The following is a 24,570-nucleotide window of genomic DNA, read 5'->3' as shown; positions in this document are numbered from 1 at the left end:
GATCACTCACCTCTCAGTGGTAGGTCCACACTTGGAATTCTGTTGTGTTTGATGCTGAGACGCCCCCCAGCATAGTTATTTCTGCTAGACTGCCCCCTGCTGTCTGCAACAGTACTACAACTAGAATTCTTGGCTGCTGGTGCCAGGCTGGTAGATATTTTCAAGTTAATGTTATAGCAGGGAGGGCATGAGGAGGTAGTTGCCATGGCCACACTTGATGGCCTAACCTGAGGCTCCAAACGCTCGCATCATCAAAGTTCATCCAGCCCAGGGAGGTGTGGGTCTCTTGGGCCTGGGACTTTGGGAGGCAGAGCCCTCGGCCTAGAGCCAGCATCTCCTGGAATGTTCCATCAGAGCCCTGATGATGAGCTTTATCATGTGTTTTTTTTTTTTTTTTTCTCTGACTCAGCTACACTACCCCAAGGGTGAGGTTCAGAGCATGTTCACCTTGGGCGTGGAGGAGCGTCATTTTCACATCAGCACCCAGCAGGTAGCTGCTAAGGCCGGTCTCACCAACTTCATCAAACTGGAACAGACCTTTCTGCAGGTGTGTGGAGGTCAGCCCAGGGCCGGAGCATGCTGGGGTGGGGGGCCTCTGGGACAGCCCTTTGAGAAAAGAAAAATTGTCCTAGTGTCCTGGTTCCTGGGAGGAAGGACAGACAAGGCTGTGAAATGGACAAAATGTGCTGGATTTATTGAGCTGGATTTATTGCATGGTTTATGGAGCATCTACTAGGTGCCAGGCACTATTTCAGAAGCTGGGGTGTGACCTAAAACAGAACTGATCAATCCTTCCTCTCATCAAGTGTCCACTCTAGCGGGGGAGATTGACTCCCCAAAATCACACAAATGAAATATGCCATATAGTGCTATGATATGGAGAAAACGTACTGAAGTGACTGAGAGTGACCAGGGAGCTTATTTAGATTAGGTGGCCAGGAAAGGCCCCACTGAAGAGACAATACATGAGCTAGTGGTGGATGATAAGCACCAGCCGTTTGAAAATCCGGGGGAAGGCCAGGCATGGTGGCTCGCGCCTGTAATCCCAGCACTTTGGGAGGCCGAGGCGGGTGGATGACCTGAGGTCAGGAGTTCGAGACCAGCATGGCCAACATGGGGAAACTCCATCTCTACTAAAAATACAGAATTAGCCAGGCGTGGTGGCACATGCCTATAATCCCAGCTATTTTGGAGGCTGAGGCAGGAGAATTGCTTGAACCCAGGATGTGGAGGTTGCAGTGAGCCGAGATTGCACTGTGGCACTCCGGCCTGGGCAACAAGAGTGAAACTCCATCTCAAAAAGAAGAAAAGAAAAAAGAAATCTCTGGGGGAGGGGCATTCGAGGCAGGTAAAGAGACTGTGGTATATATACACCGTGGAATACTACACAGTCACAAAAAAGAATGAAATTCTGTCCTTTGCAGCAGTAGGGATGCAATTATCCTAAGTGAACTAGCTCAGAAACGGAAAACCCAACATGGCATGTTCTCACTTGTAAGCAGGAGCTAAACATTGAATACACATGGACATAAAGATGGAAACAGTAAACACTAAGGGATCCAAAAGGGAGGAGGGTGAGAGGGAGCCGAGGGTTGAAAAATTACCTGCTGGGTATGATGTTCAATATTTGGGTGACAGGGACGCTAGAAGCCCAGTCCCCACCATTACACAATATACCTAGGTAACAAACATGCATACTGACCCCCTGAATCTAAAATACATTTTTTAAAAAGAGTATTCCAGGCAAAGGGAACAAGACATGCAAAGGGCCTGGGGCAGGGATGGGTTTGCGTGTTTTAGGAATGGCCAAGGAGCCACTGGGCTGGAGCTGGGTGGGTGGGGTATGGTAGGAGGTGGTCTGATCACACAGGGTGTGTCAGGCCACAGGGAGGCGTTTGTATTGTGTTCTGTCTGCTACTAGAAGCCTTTGAGGCTGTGATCAAATAAATGATGATTTCAGATCCCTCTGGCTGCTGTGTGGGGAGGGACCTACAGGTGGCAGAAGTGAGCAGTGAGGAAGCCCCATAATGGACAGGGGCAGGGCAATAATACTGTGTGGATGAAGCTGGGGGCAGTAGTGCTAGGTTTTAGAGATGTTTAAGAGCAAACTTCCTACCCCACCCCAGCAGTCCCCCTGCAGTGCCCTCAAGTCACCCTCGGACTGTGGTACCCACCAGCAGGGATGGCGTCCCTCTCCAAACCTTTGCACAGGCTCTTCCATCTGCCTAGAGTGCTCCTCCCCACCTCCTCCCCAAGCTTGCTTCTCTGCATTCCTTTCTCCCTTGAATGTCTCTTGTGACCATCCTTGTCACCTTATCCCATCATTTTTTTGTCCTGTGACTATCTCCCTGGGAGCCCCTTAAGGGCCAGGACCAGGTCTTGGCTAGGTTTGTAGCCAGGCACTCAGCACTGACTTGGGAGATGATACCTGCTCGCTACATGATTGAGAAACCGCAATACCAACTGCGTGGCTCCTACAAGCTCCTCTCCACCGTGTAGCCCTGGGCTGAGTGCACCACTTGTATCATCTTGTAAAGGTTGACACTTTCTGGCCTCTATTTTCTAGGAAACTGAGGCTCAGAGAGGTTGAAAAACGCCCAGAGCCACACAGCTTGGCTATGGAATTGAGAAGTGGCTGTTCTGTGCTGTCTCCTGTTGGCCATACTCCCCTCACCCACTCCTCTCCTTTAAATTAGCTGCTCATCCTTAGGAAGCATTTGGGTTTTTGATCCCCTGCATATGTAACCACGCAGGAAACTGTAAATGATCCGCAAATATTCCCTTTTACCTCCTCTGCAAGCTTCTCTTCTTTCCCATCCCAGGCAGAAGCGTGGGTCGGGTTCCCCCATGACGCCATCATTCTCTTCCAGCTCAGCGCTCTTCCCGGGGAGCTGGTCCTGCAGACCACATACGAGCAAGCTCATGGGACCCGTGTCCTGCGCCAAGTGGTGCTGTGGGATGGCCAGGAGGTGGCCCTCACCGGGAGCCTCTCTGGGCCTTTCCCCAAGCCCGCCAGGAACCTCAGCCTGCAGGGTGAGTGTGTGAGGGGCTGCAGGCAGGGATGGCCCAGTCACTCAAGAAATCATCCCTGGCCAGGCGCGGTGGCTCATGCCTGTAATCCAAGCACTTTGGGAGGCCGAGGTGGGTGGATCACTTGAGGTCAGGAGTTTGAGACCAGCCTGGCCAACATGGTGATACCCCGTCTCTACTAAAAATACAAAAATTAGCCGGGCATGGTGGTGGGTGCCTGTGATCCCAGCTACTTGGGAGGCTGAGACAGAAGAATCACTTGAACCTGGGAGGCAGAGGTTGCAGAGAGCCAGGATTGAGCCACTGCACTCCAGCCTGGGTGACAGAGCGAGACTCAGTCTCAAAAAAGCCATGACTGAGCACCTGCATATCCCAGGTGTGATTCTAGGCACCAGGGGTCCATCAGGAAGCAAGATGGCCCAGGTGTCACCCCTCGGGGAGACAGGCATTGAGCAACAAGACGCACATAAGCAAAATAACATCAAACATGACCATTTCCACGAGTGGGAAAGGCTGTGAGAGCAAGCAGGGTCTTTGTGGGGTGTGGGCCTCCTTTAGGTGGGGTGGTCTGGGAAGGCGTCTTGGAGGAGGTGACTTCTGAACTGAGATCTGAAGGATGAGAAGGAGCTGACTGAGAGGCAGATCTGAGCAGAGGCACTTCAGGCGGAAGGCCCCGCGTGGAAATGAGCCTTGTGTGTGGAGCAGCAGTAGTGAGGCTAGCATGGCTGGAATGGGGAGAAGGGATGAGGTGAGGCAGGAGGGCTGGGAGACCCAGGTCGTGCAGGGTCTCAGCTCACAGAGTGGAGCTGGGGCTTATCCTGAGTGCAGCCGGGCAAGGAGAAGGGGCCAGGGCATGGAAGGGGTGGCATCCCTGGGCAGTTCTGGTGCCAGGGGAGGTGAGTGCTGATGTAGTGCCAATGACAGCAGCCATGAGCCCTGGGGTCCTCCAGAAACAGGCATCCCTGGAAGGGGCTGTAATTCGTGGCCTGTGCAGCCACAAGACTCAGTTTCTGTGTGAGAAACCCCCTGAGCACAGAGCAGAGCCTGACCCACGACCTGCCAGGTGTGGAGACAGAGTGCAGACCCCAGCCTGGAGGCACGGCTTGCCAGGTGGCCTGATGGAATCCTCCCAGCATCACGTTTGCCACATGTGTGCCCTGGAAGACAGAAGAAGTGAGCAGGTCCCCAGCAAGCCAAGGCAGTGTGCATGCGTGTATGTGTGTGCTCATGTGTGCATGTGTGTGTATACATGCACGTGTGTGTTTATTCTGTGTGCTCATGTGTGTATGTGTGCGTGTGTGTATGTGTGTGTATACATGCACGTGTGTGCATGCCTCTGTGTGTGTGTTTATTCGTGCCACCCTTGGTGAGCTACACAGCCTGCAGCCCCACACAGTGGTGACAGTGTTGCAGGTGGGGTCAGCAGGTGGCAGGAACAAAGGGTTCTAGCCCTGTGTGTGGTCAGCCTCCCCAGAACCAATGACTGGGTGATGCCCTGAGAACCAGCCAGTGCCAGTGTCTCTGGGCACAGCTCCTGCAGACCCTCCGAACAGGTGGGTGCCCTTTGTGCAGAGCTCACAGGTCACCAACATGCAAAGGGGCCTCGGGCAGCCTCCTGCTGTGGGGTCTGGGAAAGCAGGGCTGCTCAGGGGCCTCAGGAGATGGGGTCAAGTGATGCCGGAGGTCAGGGCAGCTTGACTCACCTGGGGGACAAAGGAAGAAAACCCGGGGTGCGGAGGCCGTCTGTTGCGAGGACTCAGCTATGGGGTGCCACCTGTCACACCCAAGATGGAAGGAGAGCACAGGACAGCAGACGTTGGCATGGGGTGTGGGGCTTCCGAGGGGGCGCGGGGCACCTGTGCATGCGAGGCCACCCAAGAAGGATGCAGGTTGTCGAGGCTGTGGCTGCCCCCATCAGCTCCTGATTCAGGATGGTAACAAAGTATTCCGAAACTCAGTGGCATAGAGCAAGCGTGGCGCCTTGCTCACGAGGCTGTGGGTCACCTGGGCAGCTTTTCTGGTCTTCCTCATGTTCCAGATCAGCTGTAGGGTGAGCGGGCGGCTCTGCTGGCCTTGGCTGGGCTCTCCGGCCTGCCCAGGGGCTGGCTAGTTGTCAGCTGCGCTAGGACATCCTGAGCTGAAACCAGGCTCTCCCCAACCCCAGGTGGCACCAGCCCACAGGCTAGCAGGGTTTGTTCTCATGTGGCTCGACAGGGCTTCAAGGGAGGAAGCGGGGTGAGGCCTCCTAAGGCCTGGGCTTCGAACTGGCACTCAGTCAACTTCGCTGAATTTTATTAGCACATCACGAGGCCAGCCCAGCTTCAAGGGCTGGGGAGGCAGACGCCACCTCTTGGAGGAGCCTCAGAGTCTCATTGTAACGGGGCTCCCACAGGGACAGTGCAGGGTGTCGAGTGGTAATGGTGACAAAGTGAGTGTGTAGCTTCTGAGTTTTGTGAAAATTATCTGGCTGTGTGGCCCCCGAGCGGCCACTTGCGTGAGCTGGCAGTGGCGTCAGCTGAGTCCCCTGAACCCCGTTGGGCCTGGAGCTGCTGACCTCAGCTCACATGCCCTACCCTTTGTGTGTGTCCTCACCCACTCAGTGGAGCTCACCCACCCGCTGCTCCTCCCGCTGCCGCGACACTGCAGCCTCCGCCTGTCCTCAGAGCATTCGGGAGGCAGCCACCGGGATGGCCTGGTTGTCGGCTGGGATGGCAGGGACCAGGTAGGTGTCAGGGCCGGAAGGTGACCCTGGGGCAGAGCTGAACTCCACCCTGCAGGCTGAGTGGGGTCTTTGGGGCCCTCCCCTGCCTGAGGAGCCTTATCTGGGGCCGATGAGGCTGTACCACATCCCCAAGGGACTGTGGGAGGGCAGCAGGAGACCTGGGTCCCCACAACACCTTGACAGCCACGGCAATGACGGTGGCTAACAGGCCCCGAATGCTTATCCCGTGATAGGTTCTGTGCGTGAACCCACACATCAGCCTCCCATCTGCTCGGCGCTATTAATAGCCCCGTGTTCAGATGACGAAATTGAAGATCTTAGAGGTGCAGCGACCTGCCTGGGGCCACAGAGCTAAGGGAAGACAGTGGAGGAGGAGCGCGATCTCCAGTCCCATCTCTGTCCTGTGTTTGCTCCATCTGCTCCTCTCTAAGCCTTGATTTCCTCCTCTGTGAAATGGGCTGAGCTCTCCGAGGGCTTTGCACAGGGGTGGGGTTTTTTGCTCAAAGCCACCTGCCCTTTTGCAGCCTTGACCTCGATGGAGAAAGGTGGTCTGTGAGGGTGGGAAACAAGTGCGGCCTGTCTGGGCAAGGCCACTGGCTGAGTCTGTCTCCCTCCCTAGGTGCTGGTCTCTTCGTCCCTGTGGCTGGGGAAGAGTGAGCTGGCCGCCCGCCTGGCCCTGGCTCACCCATTCAACCTCTCTTGGCGGCAAGCCGAGGCCAGTGGCCTTGCTGAGAGCAGGGGTGGCAGGCAGAGCCGGCAGGTGAGTGAGGATGTCCCAGGCGCCCTTGGCCGGGGCTGGAGGTGGGAGCCACTTGGCTGAGCCTGTGGGTCTGGGCACCTCCGGTAGGAGAAGGAGAGTATGTTCATCAGTGACAAGGACTTCTCCAGAATCACAGCTTCCTGAAGCCTGGGGATCTCTGGGATCCTTCATTCAATCATTCCTTTATCAATACCTCATTAAGCATCTACTGTATACCACGCAGTGTTTGAGGATAGCTCACATTTTAATGTGGGAAACAGGTACAGGCGTCTCTGATTGATCATTTATAGTTGGTTGTTCAGTGGTAGCTTCAGGGACTGACTGAGGCAGCTGGGCTCCCAGTCTGGCTGGGGGGCGTTGTGTGTCTCCTATCACCTCTCTGAGACTCAGGTTTTTCCATCTGTGAAAGGAAGGACAATAGGCCAGCTGTGTGCAGGCAAAAGACGCTCTCCAGAATTCAAGCCAAAGAATGAATTAAAAAATCAGAAGGTGTGATAAGCACCATAAAGTAGTAAAGAGGGGCCGGGCGCAATGGCTCACGCCTGTAATCCCAGCACTGAGGGAGGCCGAGGCCGGTGGATTACTTGAGGCCAAGAATTCAAGATCAGCCTGGCCAACATGGCAAAATCCTGTCTCTACTAAAAATATAAAAATTAGCTGGGTGTAGTGGTGTGTGCCTGCAATCCCAGCTGCTCGGGAGGCTGAGGCGGGAGGATCGTTTGAGCCCGGGAGGTGAAGGTCACAGTGAGCCAAGATCATGCCACTGCACTCCAGCCTGGGTGACAGAGTGAGACTTGGTCACAGAAGAAAAAAAAAGATGTGAGATTGAGAGTGACTAGGCAGGTGGGTGGGGCAGCTACTGTAAGGTGGGTGGTCAGTGAGGGCCTCATGGGGGAGGCGGCCCCGGGATGGGAAGGAGCTGGGCTTGCGAGAAGCTGGAGGAGCAGCACTGTAGGCAGCAGGAAAAGCCCGTGCAAAGGCCCTGTGGTGGGAACGAGCCGGGTGCTTCAGGGAGGGCTGGAAGGGAAATAAGATGGGAACAGAGTGACTGGGAGGGATGGGTGACAGGGAGATGAGGTCAGATGGACAGGGACAGATCATGCTGGCCCTGGAGGCCCCAGTGAGGAGCACGATTGCTTTCTGTCTTTGGAAATGCTGAGTCTGGGTGTTGGGGATGAGGCCTTTTTTTTTTTTTCATTTAAATGCTTTCAGTCTCCAGCCCAGGAATGGCTCTGGGCTCTTCCAGAGATGGGGGTGGGCAGGGCAGTCTCTCCACCCTCCATCCTAGTTCTTCTAGGGATATCTGGCGGAGGGGCACCAGCTTCTCCATCCTCCCTAGCGTCTCATTTCCCAACAGAGATGGGGTGTGGGGGCGCCGTTAGCCTTTCCTCTCTCCAACGTGTCCCCCTTTCCCCACCACTGCCCTCCCATCCCAATGCAGGTGCAGCTCACCTGGAACAGAGGACAACCTGCGGCCCTGCAGCTCACCTGGGCTGGCGGGTCCTCAGCACACAGCACCGCCTGGGACGGCTGCCTGGCCGCCTCCCCGGGGCAGGTATGTGGGGCCTGACCGCTGCACCGACTGTGGGGCTCCCCCTCGCTCCAGGCTTCTCAGCTGGCCCCCCAGGTCATGTACCGTATTCTCTTCCCTATCAGCTCCAGGAAACCTGGGGCCTGAACACCCTCCAGGCCTGCGGGAACTTCACGCAGACCCCAGCTGTGTTCGTTGAACAGCTCGACCTGTCCTGGGGCCAACACCGCATGCGGCAGAACGTGACATACGAGGTGAGGTCGGGGGAGCAGCATCTGGGCAGGGAACCCCCAGGCGGCTCCACCTGCCATAGGAGTGTCCGGCTCTGGGACCACATGGTCCTGGGTTCCAGTGCTTGCGGGATACTGGGCAACTCACTTCTCTGCTGTGAGCCTTAGTGTTCTCATCTGTGAAATGGTTCCCTTCCTAACTGGGATGTGGTGAGGGCTCTGGAAGACAAGAAAAGCAAGGGGACCGGCCCGAGATGCTGGGAACAGACGGGGAAGGAGGTGGGATGCTAGGGGCCTTCTCAGGACGGGGCGGAGGGAGATTGGGAGCTCAGGTTCCCGGAGGTATCAGGTCTGGTCTCCTCCAGCATCACTACCTGATAGGGCTCCTCATGGGGCCGAGCACTGTTCTGCAGAGCCTGGGGCAGGAACCAGGCCATGGAGAAATGGGGAGAGCTGGCTCTGGAAGCCCCTTCCTCCGCTGGGCCTCCCACTTTGGTTCCCGGGGCTCTTAGGCATGGCCCCCTAAGTGCTCACAGCAGAAATCCTGCCACGGGCGGGGCATGGTGAATCACACCTGTAATCCCAGCACTTTGGGAGGCTGAGGTGGGGGGATCACCTGAAGTCAGGAGTTCGAGAACAGCCTGGCCAACATGGCGAAACCCCATCTCTACTAAAGAATTAAAAAAAAAAAAAAAAAGAAGTCAGTCATTGTGGCATGTACCTGTAATCCTAGCTATTTGGGAGGCTGAGGTGGGAGAATCGCTTGAACCTGGGAGGTAGAGGTTGCAGTGAGTCAAGATCGTGCCACTGCACTCCAGCCTGGGCTACAGAGTGAGACTCTGTCTCAAAAAAAAAAAAAAAAAAAAAAAATCCTGTCCCAGAGTGTAAGGGGGTGCTGTGGCTGATGAGAGCTCTGACGGCACATTCCTGGCACATGCTCTTGCCTAGGTGAGGGTCTCCAGCTGCAGCTGGCCATGGGCATTCTCTTAGGTGATGAGCCCCTGACCCATGGGCCCTCTCATTCCAGAGGCATTGGCCACCTCAGCCAAACAAAATCATCGTGGAGGCCACGCTGGAGCACGTCCTCGGGGCCTCTTGTACCCGTCAGAGCTTCTGGGGAGAAGTACAGACTGACTATGCACGCTGGCTGCGGCACTCCTTCCACGTGGGGCTCTGTGACCTGCCCAGGGTGAGTCTGCCCTGCAGAAGGGGGCAGCTGGAGGACCAGGGACCCATGGTGAGGGGGCAGCAGGGAGGGTGGTGCCCGCAGAATGCAGGGGTGTAAGCGAGGCAGCCAGACGCCAGCATGGTGGCTCTGCCATTTGCCCGCTGGGTGACTGGGCAGGGCGCATCTTCTCTCTGAGCCTCTGGTGTTTCATCTGATGAAGGAGCAGCAGGTTCCAGCATGTAGAGTGATGGTGAGACTTAAGAGAGACGTGATGCAGGAATGCTCAGCCTTGGTGCCAGGCACATAAGTTAGAGCTGCTGTAGTCATCACTGCCCCAGGGGAGAGGTGTTGGGACCCCTTTTCCTCAACCCCTTTCCCCTCCTGGGATTGGTAGCTGGTTGATTGGTTCTTCCATCCACCAACCCATCCATCCATTCCTTCATGCATCCTTCCATCCTCCTTCCTATCTTCCATCCATCCCCCTATATCTGCCCTCCCACGTACCCTCTCTCTCCATCCATTCATCCTCCAACCCTCCCTCCCTCACATCCATTCATCCGTCCGTCCATCCATCCATCCCTCCCTCCCTCCCTCCATCCCAAGGACTCATACTCTTCTGTAAAGAGACAGATAGTAAATATTTTAGGCTTTATGAACCATTCAGTCTCTGTTCCAACAACCAACTGTACCACTGTCTTGTGAAAGCAGCTATAGACAATATGTAAATGAATCCTTATGGCTGTATTCCAGTAAAAGTATTTACAAGCTGGGCACGGTGGCGCACCCCTGTAATCCCACCACTTTGGGAGGCCGAGGCAGGTGGATCACGAGGTCAGGAGATCGAGACCATCCTGGCTAACATGGTGAAACCTCATCTCTACTAAAAATAGAAAAAATGAACTGGGCATGGTGGCACGTGCATGTAGTCCTAGCTACTCAGGAGGCTGAGGTAGGAGAATCGCTTGAACCTGGGAGGCGGAGGTTGCAGTGAGCTGAGATCGCGCCATTGCACTCCAGCCTGGTGACAGAGCACATCTCTGTCTCAAAAAAAAAAAAAAAAAAAAGTATTTACAAGAGTGGGCAGTGAGCAGATTCGGCCCCAAACCAGTTTCCCACCCCTTATCTTTTCCTCTGTTCATTCAGAAAACATTTGTGTGTTTCACCTATGCCAGGCTGTGCTCTAGGTGCAGGGACTGGATGTGAAAGAGACAGCCTAGGTGCCGGCCTCCTGGGTGGTGCACTCCAGTGGCGCCAGGAAGATAGAACAAACTAGAGATGCATGGTCTATGGTCAGGGTGTCGTAAACGCTGTGCAGGAATGAGGCAGAGAGAGGGGCCAGGGGATTGCAAAAGGGGCCTCACTGGTGAGTGTGAGCCCTGCAGAGGGAAGGGGCCTAAGGCACGACTCTGCCTTGAGGAACACGGGGCAGCCCTTACAGAGGGAGCAAGGGAAGTGAGGTTGGGACAACAAAGCAGCCCACAGGCCATGCCAGAGCCTGGTTTGCCTTAGGGGACGGCGTCTGATTTGCGTTTCTTAGAGGTCAGCTGTGAGCTGGGACAGGTGTGGAGGCTGGGAGGTGGCAGCTGCTGCATTCTCGGTGCAGGAGACTGGGGAGAGAGGAAGCTGCCGTCCCCTGTGCCTGCCTGACACCTAGACTCTCTCGTCCCAGGCCCTCTTGGTCGTCGGGGAACACACCCTGGGCCAGGGTGGACTCCTGCTGCGTTCCCGCTGCCACCTGGGCCTCGCACCAGACCCAGACCACGGCCTGCATCTCAGCTTGACCCTCCAAAACCACAGCAGGCCTCATTCAGCTGACTTCTCCGGGGCACTGGAGGTCGGTGGCCAGGATGGGGCTGACAGTCCCTGGGAAAGATGCCCTGGCTTCCCTCCAGTTCCTCCCTGGCCAGCAGGCCCCCAACTGCTTGGGCGGCCCTGCCATCTAGTGGCCATCTGAGGAACCGCAAACCAGCATTCACTCTGGGTCGGAGGAAACACCTGCTGAACCCCAGGCCTAAAGCAGCTCCTCCACAGTCCCAACACCCGGCCCTTCCTATAACGGAGAGGCAGTGGCTGGGCTGCCCAAGTTTGAATCCCAGCCCTGCTGCCTCCTGGTACCTGACCTCCCCTGTAAAATGGGTATAATAATTGTACTGGCCCTATCTCCCATGGGGTTAATATTGCAAGGATTAAATATATTCATAGGCACAGACAGCTTAGAGCAGTGCCTGAGAGAAAACAGCCACTACGTAAGTATTTACTATTAGCCATTATTGGCACCATCTCCTCCCCCTCCTTCCTCCCAGCAGCCCTGGGAAGTAGGAAGGGGCAGAGTTGGCCTCCAATACCTACTCTGCCCTGACCTGGCCAGGTGATCCCAGGAAGGAACCTCTCTGAGCATCTGTTTCCTCATCTGTAGGAGGGGATCAGATATTTCACAGGGTGGTTTTTGGGAGTCTGGATACCGGTTCCCGCTGCCTGCATAGCCAAGGCACGTGACGTAGCAGGTGCTCTCTCGGCGTTTCCATCCACCTCCTCTGTCTCCCTGGCCAGGTGAACTTGACCTTGTGACTTGCCTTTGCTGAGCCTCAGTCTTCCCCTCTGTCAAATGGGAACAAATACCATCTCTCTTGCAGAATCGTTAGGAGGAAACACATTTGTACAACATCTGCATGTAGCAGGTGCTTGTGAGAGGGGGAGTTCCCTCCCTTCCCGGCATCCGAGCTGGATGAGGATGCCGTTTCTGGGTTGAGAGTTCAGCAGCCGTGGCCATTTCAAAGGAGTTTCTCCTTCCAACGTTCTTGTTCTCCGGGACCAACTGTCACTTCCCCGTTTCCAGCCAGGCCCCTGCCTGCCCCCTGCCTGCCCCTGGCTCTGTAAGCCCCGTGCCTGATGGAACTGGAGCCCTGGGAGTGAACCCATGGCGGATGCTCGGCAAGAGGCCGGTCCTCTTGCTTCCCTGTCCCCGATTTATTTGGGACAGCTGTTCTGACCCCTTCTCACTTGCTCCATTCTGGGGTCTGTGGAGTGGTCAGAAGGCTTCCCCAGCCTTGTTTGTTCCTCACCCCAACCCAGTGGCCCCAGGACAGATGAGGGACAGATTCAGGGAGGTCAGGCACTCACCCAGGCTGCACAGAGGCAGGCATGGCCCTTGCTTTTCAATGACACCAAGCGGGGCTGAGCTCAGATGCTGGAAGCCGTCCTGGGCCAACTCCGTGTGGTCTGCTGTAGACCGTCCCCTGCCCCCACCTGCCTGGCAGGATCACATTGTGCTCACTTACATTCCATAGGAGTCCTGGGCTGTAGCCCTATTACCAACTTGGTCTCCTCAGAGATCGACATGCTTCTGCATGTTTAGTAAGCATCCTGTATTTGATTCCTAGGACTACTGTATTAAATTGCCACCAACTGGAAGCCTTAATGCAAAAGACAGGTATGGTGTCACAGTTCTAGAGGCCAGAAGTCCAAAAGCAAGCTGTCAGCAGGGCCACACTCCTCTCAAAGTCCTAGGGAAGATTCTTCCATAGGACCTCTAGCTTCTGGTGGTTGCCAGCAACCCATAGCTGTGGTGGCATCATGCCTCTGTCCCACGTGGTAGCCTTCTGCCTTCTGGGTGGCATCTTCACGTGGTCTTCTCACAGGGACAGCATTCATTAGGTGCGTGACCTGCCTCCATCCACTATGGCCTCAACTGGATTACTTTTGCCAAAAACCTATTTCCAAATAACACCACGTTCACGGGTATAGAGGGTTAGGGCTTCAGCCTATCTGAGGAATGAAATTCAACCCTTAACACGCACGCGCACACACATTCTTAAGTCCTGCTAAGTTTTGTGAAACATTGTTCTGTATCATTTTACAGATCTTGGAGCTAAGGTCCAGAGAGGGTGACACCCTTACTGAAGGGTGCACAGCTTGTTAGCTGCAGTGTCTGGACTAGAATACAGGGTAGCTGAGGCTCCCTCCCCTGCACGGCCTCCTCCAGGCTTGTGTTCTCTTGGGGGCCTCTGAGCCTCTCTCCCACCCCATTCTAGACTCACCTGTCCTGGTCCCTGCCATGCCCCCAAGGCTGGGCACCTGCAGGGATTTAGGTAAACTGCCCAGTGCCTGGGGTGTTATGCCAGGTGTGCCCATGTCTCCTTGAACTTGCTTAGACCTTTGCAGTGGTTCCCATGCAAACTCGGAAAGCCTGGGCTGTAGCAGAAACACCAGGGCACTGGGAATGTTAGAAATGCCAGGGCCTGGGGCCCCCAAAACCAATTAAGTCAGTGTCTGGGTGGGGCCTGGGCAGCAGCCATCTCTAAGCCACCCTGTGGGTGGCTGCTGCTGGGATGGACTCCTAGATGGGTATTTTTAAAAATTAAAAAAATTATTTGTCATGAGACTGGCTAGGTTTTGTATTTTTGGTAGAGACAGGGTTTTTGCCACATGGCCCAGGCTGGTCTGAAACTCCTGGGCCCAAGCGATCCACCCACCTTGGCCTCCTAAAGTGCTGGGATTACAGGAGTGAGCCCTTGAGCCTGGCCCGGAGTATTTTCATAAGTGCTTTCTGTAATGGGGCACTGGGGGCCTTAGATAGGGGTATGGCGTGGGGAACCTGGTGCCCCGGAGATCGGGCGTGGGTATTGTGCCTTCCCTTGGTTCCCTACAGGTCCAACAGCAGCCTCCCCAGCCAGCCCCTTCCTGAGCCTGGGGCAGGGAGGGGAGACACCAGGGACAGGGCATGGGCCAGGCTCCACTCAGGCCTCTGCCCTCCCCCTCCCAGCTTCGTGGCTCCAAGGCTCAGCGGGTTGGCCTGCTGGGCCGTGTCTCCACCTCAACTTCTCAAAGCCTGGTCCGGTTGGAGGGAAATGTGGACAACAGAGAGGAGAAGGTGTGGCTGTCTGTGTTCCGGGCCCCAAGCTGTCTCCAGGCCTCTGTGGCCCATGAGGAGGGTGAGTGGCAGCTGGGTCCCAGCTCAGCTAGCTGGGCACGGCCCCTGTTGGCTTAAGAAAGGACGGGGGTCTGGGCGTTAAGATCTCAGAAGTCAGGGCTGGGTGCCGGGGCTCATACTTGTAATCCTAGCACTTTGGGAGTCCGAGATGGGTGAATTGCTTGAGCTCAGGAGTTGGGGACCAGCCTGGGCAACATAGTGAGACCCCGTCTCTACTTAAAAAAAAAAAAAAAGGGGGGGGGGCCAGGCGCGGTGACTCACGCCTGTAATCCCAGCACTTTGGGAGGCCGAGGCGGGCAGATCACGAGGTCAGGAGATCGAGACCATCCTGGCTAACACAGTGAAACCCCATCTCTACTAAAAATACAAAAAATTAGCCGGGTGCAGTAGCGGGCTCCTGTAGTCCCAGCTACTCAGGAGGCTGAAGCAGGAGAATGGCGTGAACCCGGGAGACAGAGCTTGCAGTGAGCCGAGATCGTGTCACCGCACTCCAGCCTAGGCGACAGAGCGAGAATCTGTCTCAAAAAATGAACAAACCTGGTGGGGTGGGGGTGATTTGTTCCTATGGTCCCAGCTGCTGGGAGTGAGCTGTGATCCTGCCACTGTACTCCTGCCTTGGTGTCTCAAAAAAAACCTCAGGAAACCCCATTAAGACTTCACGGCATCCCTAACAGACTGCTGTGTCAGGGGAGGGGACAGAAGAGGGGGCTTCAGGTGGCTCAGGAGGTTGCTTTAGGTGGTGCAGCTCAAGGTTCTCAAATCCTAGGGCCTTGAGGCTTGGCCTGGGGCAGTGGGGAGCTACAGAAAGCGATGGAGGAGGAGTGGGCAGCTAGAGACAAGGTGGGGGCACCAGCAGGTCCCTTTCTGGCTCCAGGGGGCAGAGAGGAGAGTGTGGTGCTGCGGGCATGTGCCCACGGGCGGACAGCCGAGGCAGAGGTCCTGTTCCGGGATGGCAGGCAGCCCTCCCAGCCGCTGGGACGCCTGACCCTGCAGGCTGCCAACCAGAGCCTCCTGCTGGCCGCGTGCGGCTGCCAGGGGGTCCTGCTGGGCCGTGTGGAGGTGAGAGGGCCTGGGCTGGGACACAGGGAAGGGGTTACCGTTCTCTCACTGGGTAGAGGCCCCCGTGCCAGGAGCCCCGAGCCCTTGGGGTCCAGCTGTGCCCAGAAACCAGGGCAGACGACCCCATGGTGAGGCCCACACCTGCCGTTGGCACCGAGTACCTTGTGTCCACTTCATTCCTACGACGCCCCAGCCTCTTCCTCTGTCCTCACAGTCCAGGATTGCAGCAGTTGGCTCCCAGGTGCAAGCCCGGCTGGAAGAGAAGGTTCAAGGCTTGGGTGCCTCTGTGAGAAGGTTCCAGCAATTGGTGGGTAGCACAGGAGGGGAGGGTGGGGCTCAGGGTGGAGAGGTCCCCCTCTGGCCTGGCTTGTAGCCCCCACTCACCAGGCAGGAGGGTCTGGGGCTCTCTCTGCCCTGGACCTCACCCTGATTCTGCCTCGGTTTCCCTGCCCAGGTGCAGCCGGCCGGCACCCTGGACGGCGTGGCAGGCCTCCTGCTGCAGCTGTCCCAGGCGGGGCAGGAGGCCATGCAGGCGAGTGGTTGGGCAGTAGCCACTTTGTGGGCCCGGAGCCAGGCACTGACCCAGCACCTGCCTCTTTACCTGGAGTGGCTGCAGGTGGGGCTGGAGCAGCTGCGGGAGGAGCTGGAATGTAAGTGCGGGAGGGAGGGCTCAATCCCGTGCAGAAATCAATGCCCCCCGTCCCCACCGGGGCCCTAAGCGCTCACATTGGCCTGTGGCACTGCTTCGATCAGAAATGTGGCCTCGCTTCCCATGGGCCTGCAGCCCAGCTGTGTTTAGCGCCCCGCCTTATTTCTTACAGATCTACAGCCTTCGTTTTTTCTTGGTCTGCTGTGTCATTCTTACAGTCTCCAAGCTCATCTCCCTTATGCCTGCTGCCTAGGTTTTTTCAGTCTCCCGCCTGCTTTCTTTTGAGTATACAGCCTTGTTTCTGTGAAGCTCACTGCCACAGCATCTCTTTCTGGTTCCACAACGAGCTCAGTGTGGCCATGTGGTCGTTAAAGGCTCACACCTGCTGCCCCAACTGGCCTCGCGGCAGGACTGGGAACCTCTGGCCTCTCCGCCATCCAGGGCTAGTGCCCAGCGCAGCACAGAGCCCCCAAGGCCCTGCCCAGCGCCAGGGTGGGCATCCCTCTGACTGGCTGTTGAATGTTACCTCCCCATCCTCCCTGCTGTGCCGGAGTGTTCCTGTTGCCACCCCCAGGGCAGTGAATTGGGAGGAATGCCCCAGGATGCCTCACAGCGCTATTCACGGCTGTGATTTATTATAGTGAGGGGATGCAGGAGTGTCAGCACAGGCAAGGAGGCTGGGGCAGAGTCTAGGGAGAACCAGGGCCAGTGCCCAGTGTCCTCTCCCAGTCCCAGCGCTTTCACACAGGATGCACTCAGCTGTCCCAGCTGTCACCAGAGCAGCTACTGGGAGACTCAGCACCCAGGGTTTTTATTGGGGGCTGCCACACTGGCAGGTGCTGTTTGGCACAGACTACACTGTCAGACTCCTAGGAGGCAAGCAGGGGTCCGGCATCAACCACGTTTGTACAAACAGTTCAGATGCAAGGAGCCTCATATCAATTCTAGGACTGGTGGGAACCCTCCCCCAATCCAAGTTCCCAGACAAACTTATAAGCAGGCCTTGCAGAGACGGCTCAGGCCTGCTGTGACAACTCCCCTGCAATCTCCAGTGCTGCTGCTCTGTTCCTGTTCCCCCAGCTCCCCACATCTTAATCCCAGGAACAGGCCCTATCTCCTTGAGGCCTGGGCTGTCTGGGCAGGGCTGGTTCTCTGATCTGCCCTGAGGTCTCACGGTGGGTGGTGGCTGCCTGTTGCAGGGCCCCTGGCCACACTGAAGGATGCCTACCTGGAGGTGACACTGCGGCCCCTGGAGGAGGTGTGGCGGGAGCGGGCAGAGGAGGCCATGCGGCGGCTGCAGGCCTGGGTGCCCGGGATGCCAGGCAATGGGGGTCCAAGGCCCATCAGGGTGGCCCTGGGGGCTGTGAAAGGAGCCCTGGAGCTGGTGAGTGAGAGCAAGGATGGGGCGTGGCTGGCAGGTGAGGATGACTGAGCCAGCTCTCACTGTCCCCTCCCTCTCCAGGCCACCCACCAGATGCTGTCCTGGGCTGAGGCCACGTTCTCACGGGCACTGAAGAGGTTCTGCAAACCGCTGCTGGACCTGTACAGCCTGTCGGCCAGGTAACTTGGGGTTTGAGAGTAGCGCATCCTGCATGCCTGCCACATACCAGGTGCAGTGCTGAATGCTTTGACACCCTCCCACATACTGACTCGTGTGACCGCCCTGCCCAGAGGCTTCTTCTCTCCTGTTTCACAGATGAGGAAGCTGGGCTTTCTTCCTCGCTCCATAGATACCTCGTGAGCACTGGCCCAGGGCAGGCCGGATTTTAGGAGCTGCAGAGAGCGCAGTGGCTGAGGCTGACCCTGCCTTCAGGAAGCTCACTTTAACTCAGACACGAAGCACAAGGAAGGGCTTGTCATCTACACCAGGGCTTGCACAGCTCCCTGCAGAGGGCCTGAGAGTCACATCTTAAGCAGGCTATTCGGCTCTGTCACATTTCCTTGCTTTTGTTTTGTAATCTTTATTTATTTTTTGAGATGGAGTTTTGCTCTTGTTGCCCAGGCTAGAGTACAGTGGTGCAATCTTGGCTCACTGCAACCTCCACTTCCTGAGTTCAAGCCATTCTCCTGCCTCAGCCTCCCTAGTAGCTGGGACTACAGGTGCTCATGCCATCACACCCAGCTAATTTTTTGTATTTTTAGTAGAGAAAGGGTTTTGCCATGTTGGCCAGGCTGGTCTCAAACTCCTGACCTTAGGTGATCTACCTGCCTTGGCCTCCCAAAGTGTTGGGGTTACAGGCATGAGCCACCGCACCTGGCCTCTTTTGTAATAATCTTTTAAACACACAAAAACCCTTCTTACTTGCAGGCTGTGCAGAAGCTGGCCACAGGCTGGGGCCCACTGGTCACCATTTACCACCCCTGAGCTATACGTTAGGTTGCAAATGCTAGAGAAGGAACATCGGTGAGATGGGGGTGGGGGGTGGATCCTATGAAACGGTGGGGCCGTGACTGGCTTTGAGGAGAAGGTAGAGTTTCAGCAAGAGCCACGGGGCCAGCGTGGGAAGAGCGCTCCAGGTGGGGGTCACCACTGCACAAAGGCCTGGGAGAGGGATGTGCCTGGCCTGTTTTTGAGATGGAGTCTTATTCTCTGTTGCCCAGGCTGGAGTACAATGGTGTGATCTCAGCTCACTGCAACCTCTGCCTCCCACGTTCAAGCGATTCTCCTGCCTTAGCCTCTCAAGTAGCTGGGATTACAAGCATTTGCCACCAAGCCCAGCTAATTTTTGTATTTTTAGTAGAGACAGGGTTTCACCATATTAGCCAGGCTGGTCTCAGACTCCTAAGCTCAAGCAACTCGGCCTCTCAAAGTGCTGGGATTATAGGCATGAGCCACCGAGCCCAGCCCCGTCTATTTGAATATCAAGCTGGCGGGGCTGGAGCAGAATGTCTGCAAGGGAGAGTGAATGTGACCGGGAGTTCCCAAGACTCGGGAGGCAGGTGGGGGGGGCGGGGCTCAGGTGGTCTCTGGCTTATGCTGTGACCTAGGAAGGACGTGATCGCCCTTTTACTTTAAAAGACGTCTTTGGCCCCTGTGTTGAGAACACGGGGGTGGTGGATAGAAGGGGGGAGCCCAGTTTACAGCAGGGACCGGGGGACCCAGTATCCTTTCCCCTCACAGGCACGAGGCCCACCAGGAACCAGGCTCCAGGCAGGGAGGCAGCTGCCCCTTCCATGCTGGTAGCCTCGCAGAGCATCTGGAATCCGGCTCTCCCTCTAACTAGGATTCCTCTGCTTCAGTGCTCTGTGCCTCAGTTTCCCCAGCCATGAAATAGGGACTAAACCCACATCATGGGGAAAAGGCTCCCTGTGATACAAGTTCCTGCTCTTGCCTTCCTGCGGTCAGAATGGAGGCTGATGAAGGGAGGAGCTCCCAGGGCGGGGTCTGGCTTGGCTGAAGAATGACCTGCCTGGTTACTCACCTACCTGGTGAGTGGGATCCGGTCACTGCTAGGTGGAGGTGCCAAAACATGGATTCAGGTGGCAGGGAGGGAGTTGAGGCTGCTTCCTGCTCCCAGCTGCAGGGCCTCTGGGTTCCTAGAAGTAAGCAAGTGAGGCCACCTACCCCTGCTCCCTCTCTACTGGCCCATCAACAGCAGGGTATGGGATGTTTGTCTTCCCACTACACCCCCACGTGAGCTGAGATCCCCCTGATCATTCAAAATCTCACAGGCTTGACCCCTACTCTAGATCCCAAGAAAGTTCCAGTCCTCCCCTAAACTGTAGAAATTTCCTAGACCTGTTGGCTGGGCACAGTGGCTCACACCTGTAATCCCAGCACTTTGGGAGACCGAGGTGTGCAGATCAGTTGAAGTCGGGAGTTTGAGACTAGCCTGGCCAATGTGGTGAAACTCCAACTCTACTAAAAACACAAAAATTAGCCAGGTGTTGTGGTGGGCACTGGTAGTCCCAGCTACTCGGGAGGCTGAGGCAGGAGAATCACTTAAACCCGGGAGGCAGAGGTTGCAGTGAGTTGAGATTGTGTCACTACACTCCAGCCTGGGCGACAGAATGAGATTCTTAAAAAACAAAATCTCCTAGACCTTCCAGCTCCTGTCCTCGGCATCCCCACACATAAGCCCATGCTGCCCAAGACCCGGGGAGCAGAGTAGGCATGACATCGGACATCTGTGTCCTCAAAATGGGGCCACTTGTTTTTGTCACCAGCCATCATCTACCACCTCTGCTGTCATACCGGCCTCTGTCCTCCTCATGACAGGATTTCCCAAAACAAGGACAGCCCTTCTCTGAAAGGCACCCTCATGCTCTCCCCTGCAGAGCTCTTCTTGCGGACCTAGAAGCTCCCCTCTGCAGCCAAGGGAAGCAAGGCTCGGGCAGGCACAGTGACTTGTCCTCTGCATTCCCTCCAGGAACCGCTCAGTGGTGGTGACGCTGCCACTGTTGCCTGCAGGGGACGAGCCCCTGGACGTGGCCCGGGTGACCAGCTACCTCATGGAGAAGCTGCTGCGGCCGCTCCGAGAGCTGTCTGGGGCCAACGTGCTGGCAGAGTACTACTGGCTCAGACGCCGCCTGCTGGCGGGCACCTGGGAATGTGAGTCCTGCCCCGGGCTGTGCCGCCCTCCTCTCTGGGAGCCCCCTGCCCCGTGGGCACAGGGAAGCCTCCATAGGCTAGTGGCATCACAGTGCCAGGCCCAGAGCTTACTGGACTTCCCAAGGTCCTATGGGACTAGGGCTGAGGCTACACATCCTGCTTTTGTCCAGAATATAAGTCCTGGCCCCGTAGAGGGGTGAGGAGGGCAGTTTAGGGCTTCAGGCCAGCTCCCTCCCTGCGGGCACTGCTGGAGAAGACGGCAGCCCTCCAGTTCCAGCTGGAAGAGAACTGACTTCAGACTCGCCGGTCAGAGGTGACCTGCAGCCAAGGGCTGGGGAGCTTGCGTGTGGCTCAGGCTTGCTGTGTGGCCAGGCCAGTCTAACCTCTATGGGACTCGGTTTCCTCTACCATGAAATGCTGTGTGGCCAGGTGAATCTAACCTGTGGGACTCTGTTTGCTCCACCGTGAAATGCAGGTAACAACGTGGCTCGCTCATATGGGTAATGGGCATATACTGTTCTTGATGCAGGGGGAGCCCCTCATGTCTGTGGGGGAACCCCGGTACCCAGGCTTGGCAAGGAGTGCTTTGTGTGTGGGGTGGGACTCACACCCAGGCCCAGGGCTCCCTAGAAGCGTGGGCACAGTTGTCTAAGCAGCACGTTGGTGTTGTAGAAAATGGCCTGGTCTTCAAGTTCCGTGTGTGTGACCGTGGGCTTCTCTGTGCCTCTCAGTTCTGACAGCTGCCCCTGGGGCTGGTAGTGCCTCCCTCAGGATGCTGGGATTGGCCAACAGGTGTCTGGCTGTGCACCATAGATGGTGCTTCCTGGCCACGGGCAAGGGCACCCCCACCCCCAAGCCACAGCTCAGGGGCCGCACTGGCTAGACTTGTCAGACCTCCTTCTCAGGCCATCTGTTCCCTACCCTGAAGAGGGTAGGTCTGCAGGACACCAGTCTTGTGTTTGAGGGACCCTTGGGCCATCCACTTACATAGTGAATGTTTCCCTGCTCCCCGCCAGCAGCTTCATTGAGATTAAATGGATGACCTGTATGATGTGTGACATTTTTTTTTTGAGACTAGGTCTCACTCTGTTGTCCTGGCTGGAGTGCAGTGGCGCGATCTCGGCTCACCGTAGCTTTCACCTTCTGGGCTCAAGTGATCCTCCTGCCTCAGTCCCCCAAAGTGCTGGGATGGCTTAGCGCCACCGTGCCTGGCCGATGTGTGAATTTTAAGTGTACAATTCAGTGGCTTCTAGTTTATTCAGAGTTGTGCATCCATCACCACAGTCGATTTTAAAACGTTTTCATCACCCTAAACTGAAACCCTGCAGCTACCAATCTGCCTTCTGTCCATAGCTGTGCCTGTTCTGGACATTTTATGTAAACAGAAGCATAGCCCATGTGGCATTTGAGCCAGGCTTTTTTACTTAGCACAGTATTTTTGTAGCAGGTCTCAGGACTCCTTTCCTTGTTAGAGCTGAATTGCCAGTAGACCTTCAGCTCATGTCGTCTTGAAGCCGGTGAGGGATTCCTGGGCCTCTGGCTGCTGCACCAGGGGAGGGGGAATCCAGGCCTCAGGGCAGGCTAAGCCAAAGCTCTAGGCATCGGGGCACCCAGCAGGCATTGGGCTCCTACTGCGGTGGGTGGAGCTGGCCCCACTTATCCTGCCTTTGGGCTGCTTCTCCCCAGACCATACCCTGGTGGCCGGGGCCCAGCACGTGGTGACCTTCGATGGCCGGGTATGGGACCTCAGCGCCTAGTGCGGCAGCATCCTTCTGGCCCAGGACTTTGCTCACAACACATTCTCGCTGACGCTGAGTCGGACAGGCTCGGGGCTCACGGCCCTGTTCGTGGAGCTTAACCACAAGACCCTCATCTTCTACCCCAGTCTGCAGGTGAGCAGGAGAGGCGTGGCAGCCTGCAGGACTGAGCCTCCCCTGGAGACTTGTGCCCATGGCAGGTCGCCTGGGGGGATGGCACTTTCAAGCTTGTCACCTGGCTGTGGGTCAGACCTCGTGCCCAGCCCCCTCTGGCCCACAGGCCTACAGGCTGTACAACTCCTCCCTGCCGGGGGACAGCTGTCCGGACCTCAAGCTGCATCCTGCCACGACAAGGAAGGACGTCTCCAGGATTGAGTTGGCCAGTGAGGATGGGGTCTCTGTCTCCTGTGACGTGCCCACCGGCCTCTGCAGCCTGACTCTGGGCCTCTGGCAGCATGGTGGGTCTGGGCCCCAGGAGGGTTGGCCCCACCTACAGAGGACTCTTTGGGATTCACCCCTTTAAGCTTCCAGGGTGGCAGGGGGCTACCGTGCATGCAGAGCCTCTGCCGGCCTCGTCTCTAGCATGGCAGTGTGTGTGCCCTCAGCTCCTCATCTAGCCTCATGCCATTGACCCCGTGTCCAGATGACCGCACAGAGGCCCAGGGCTTTCTGTCCCATCCCTGGGACACGCGGCTCCAGTGTGGAGTTGGCCCTTCTGTGGTCCCTCTGCCAAGGAACACAAAGGAAGGGCCTGGATTCCAGCCACTCGAGCTGAGGACATGGGGAGGGGATGGGGGACACACATGCTGTCCTGAGCCCCTGTGCTTTCTCTTCCTCCTCTGATGAGGGTTTAGAGCCAGGGCCTGGACTCCAGGAGTCCGGGGTGGAGGTGGTGGGACTCTACTGCTCCTCTGTGTGCCTCAGGCTCATCTCACACACAGGTCCTGAGGCAGCAGGGCTAGGGCTGGGGGAGGATCACAGGCTCTTACGGCCACCTCAGTTTCCCTCCTCCCCACAGGCATATCCGCTGGCCTTCTGGGCACCAACGACAATGAAGTAGGCAATGAGCTGATGTTGCCGGACGGCTCTATGGCACGCAGCCTGGAGGAGCTCAGCCTGGCCTGGCAGGTGAGCAGGTACACCTGCCTGTCCTTCCGGCTGAGGTTCTTGAGGGCTGCTCACTGCAGAGTCCCAGGAGAGGCAGGCGACCTATGGCTCTGTCCTGGGAGTTCCTAGGCCCAGGGTTTGGGGGAAGTCTCCTGCTGAGGCCAATATATGTGGGGAGCCACAAGGTCCAGCAGGAGGCCTGAGTCTTGCGTCCATCCTGCCAGGTGGATAGTGACTGCAGGGCCACCGAGAAGACTCAGCAGGCCTGCCCAGGACAGATCCCCACCTGCCGGGCCTTCTTCGAGGACCCCCACTCCAGCTTGAGGAACTGCTTCCGGGTGGTGAGTGTGAGCCTGGCCCATGGGGTGCAGAAGGCCCTTTCCCTGATCAAGCCTAGGCCCCTCCTCCTCGCCATTCCTCAGGGTGTGGACAGTGACTTGGTGTCCCTGATTTCAGGTAGACCCTACACCATTCCTCAGCCTGTGTGTGCAGGACCCCTGTGGCACCCAGCAGCTCCAGCCTGCCTGCAACTTGGCAGCCGCCTACATCCACCTGTGTGGCCGGGGCTTCGTACCCCTGGCCCCTCCTCCACAGTGTGGTAAGCTGCCCCAGCCATCTGGCACTCTGCCCCCTGTCTGGCATCTGCCTTCCAGCCCAGAGGGAAAACCAGTCCCTTTCTCTCACCCGGGATGACAAATAATTGTCATTCAAGGAGCTAAGAGTCACAACATTTATTAAGAAAGGGAGTCCCAGTGACTGTCACATACTGCCAGTTTGGATGTGTGTCCCCTCGAGGGGGTACATGCCTCGTGGATGGCCTAGTGCCCTCCGTTTGGTGAAATTAGTTCACATGAGAGCAGGTTGTTTAAAAAGACGCTGGCAAGGCTGGGCACGGTGGCTCACACCTGTAATCCCAGCACTTTGGGAGGCCGAGGTGGGTGCATCACGAGGTCAGGAGATCGAGACCATCCTGGCTAACACAGTGAAACCCTGTCTCTTCTAAAAATACAAAAAAATTAGCCGGGCATGGTTGCCGGCACCTGTAGTCCCAGATACTCAGGAGGCTGAGGCAGGA

The 24,570-nt window shown here is 56.8% G+C and overlaps 1 protein-coding gene across 1 annotated transcript in view; it reads left to right on the top strand.

Annotated features, from left to right (window-relative positions):
- Window positions 1–24,570, top strand: part of LOC129016364 (uncharacterized) — a 154,094-nt gene that overhangs the window by 118,353 nt on the left and 11,171 nt on the right. Inside the window, 20 exon segments of the mRNA XM_063654026.1 lie at window positions 410–547; window positions 2,871–3,033; window positions 5,631–5,752; window positions 6,372–6,512; window positions 7,954–8,067; window positions 8,169–8,297; window positions 9,301–9,462; window positions 11,111–11,275; window positions 14,204–14,372; window positions 15,246–15,430; window positions 15,645–15,737; window positions 15,885–16,080; window positions 17,279–17,463; window positions 17,542–17,639; window positions 20,450–20,631; window positions 22,318–22,523; window positions 22,669–22,846; window positions 23,407–23,524; window positions 23,728–23,836; window positions 23,952–24,093. Coding sequence (XP_063510096.1) covers window positions 410–547; window positions 2,871–3,033; window positions 5,631–5,752; window positions 6,372–6,512; window positions 7,954–8,067; window positions 8,169–8,297; window positions 9,301–9,462; window positions 11,111–11,275; window positions 14,204–14,372; window positions 15,246–15,430; window positions 15,645–15,737; window positions 15,885–16,080; window positions 17,279–17,463; window positions 17,542–17,639; window positions 20,450–20,631; window positions 22,318–22,523; window positions 22,669–22,846; window positions 23,407–23,524; window positions 23,728–23,836; window positions 23,952–24,093 — 2,995 coding nt within the window.

The sequence above is a fragment of the Pongo pygmaeus genome, chromosome 18 (genome assembly GCF_028885625.2).
Source record: "Pongo pygmaeus isolate AG05252 chromosome 18, NHGRI_mPonPyg2-v2.0_pri, whole genome shotgun sequence".
NCBI classification, from domain to species: Eukaryota; Metazoa; Chordata; class Mammalia; order Primates; family Hominidae; genus Pongo; species Pongo pygmaeus.
This window is presented reverse-complemented; position numbering and strand designations above follow the sequence as displayed.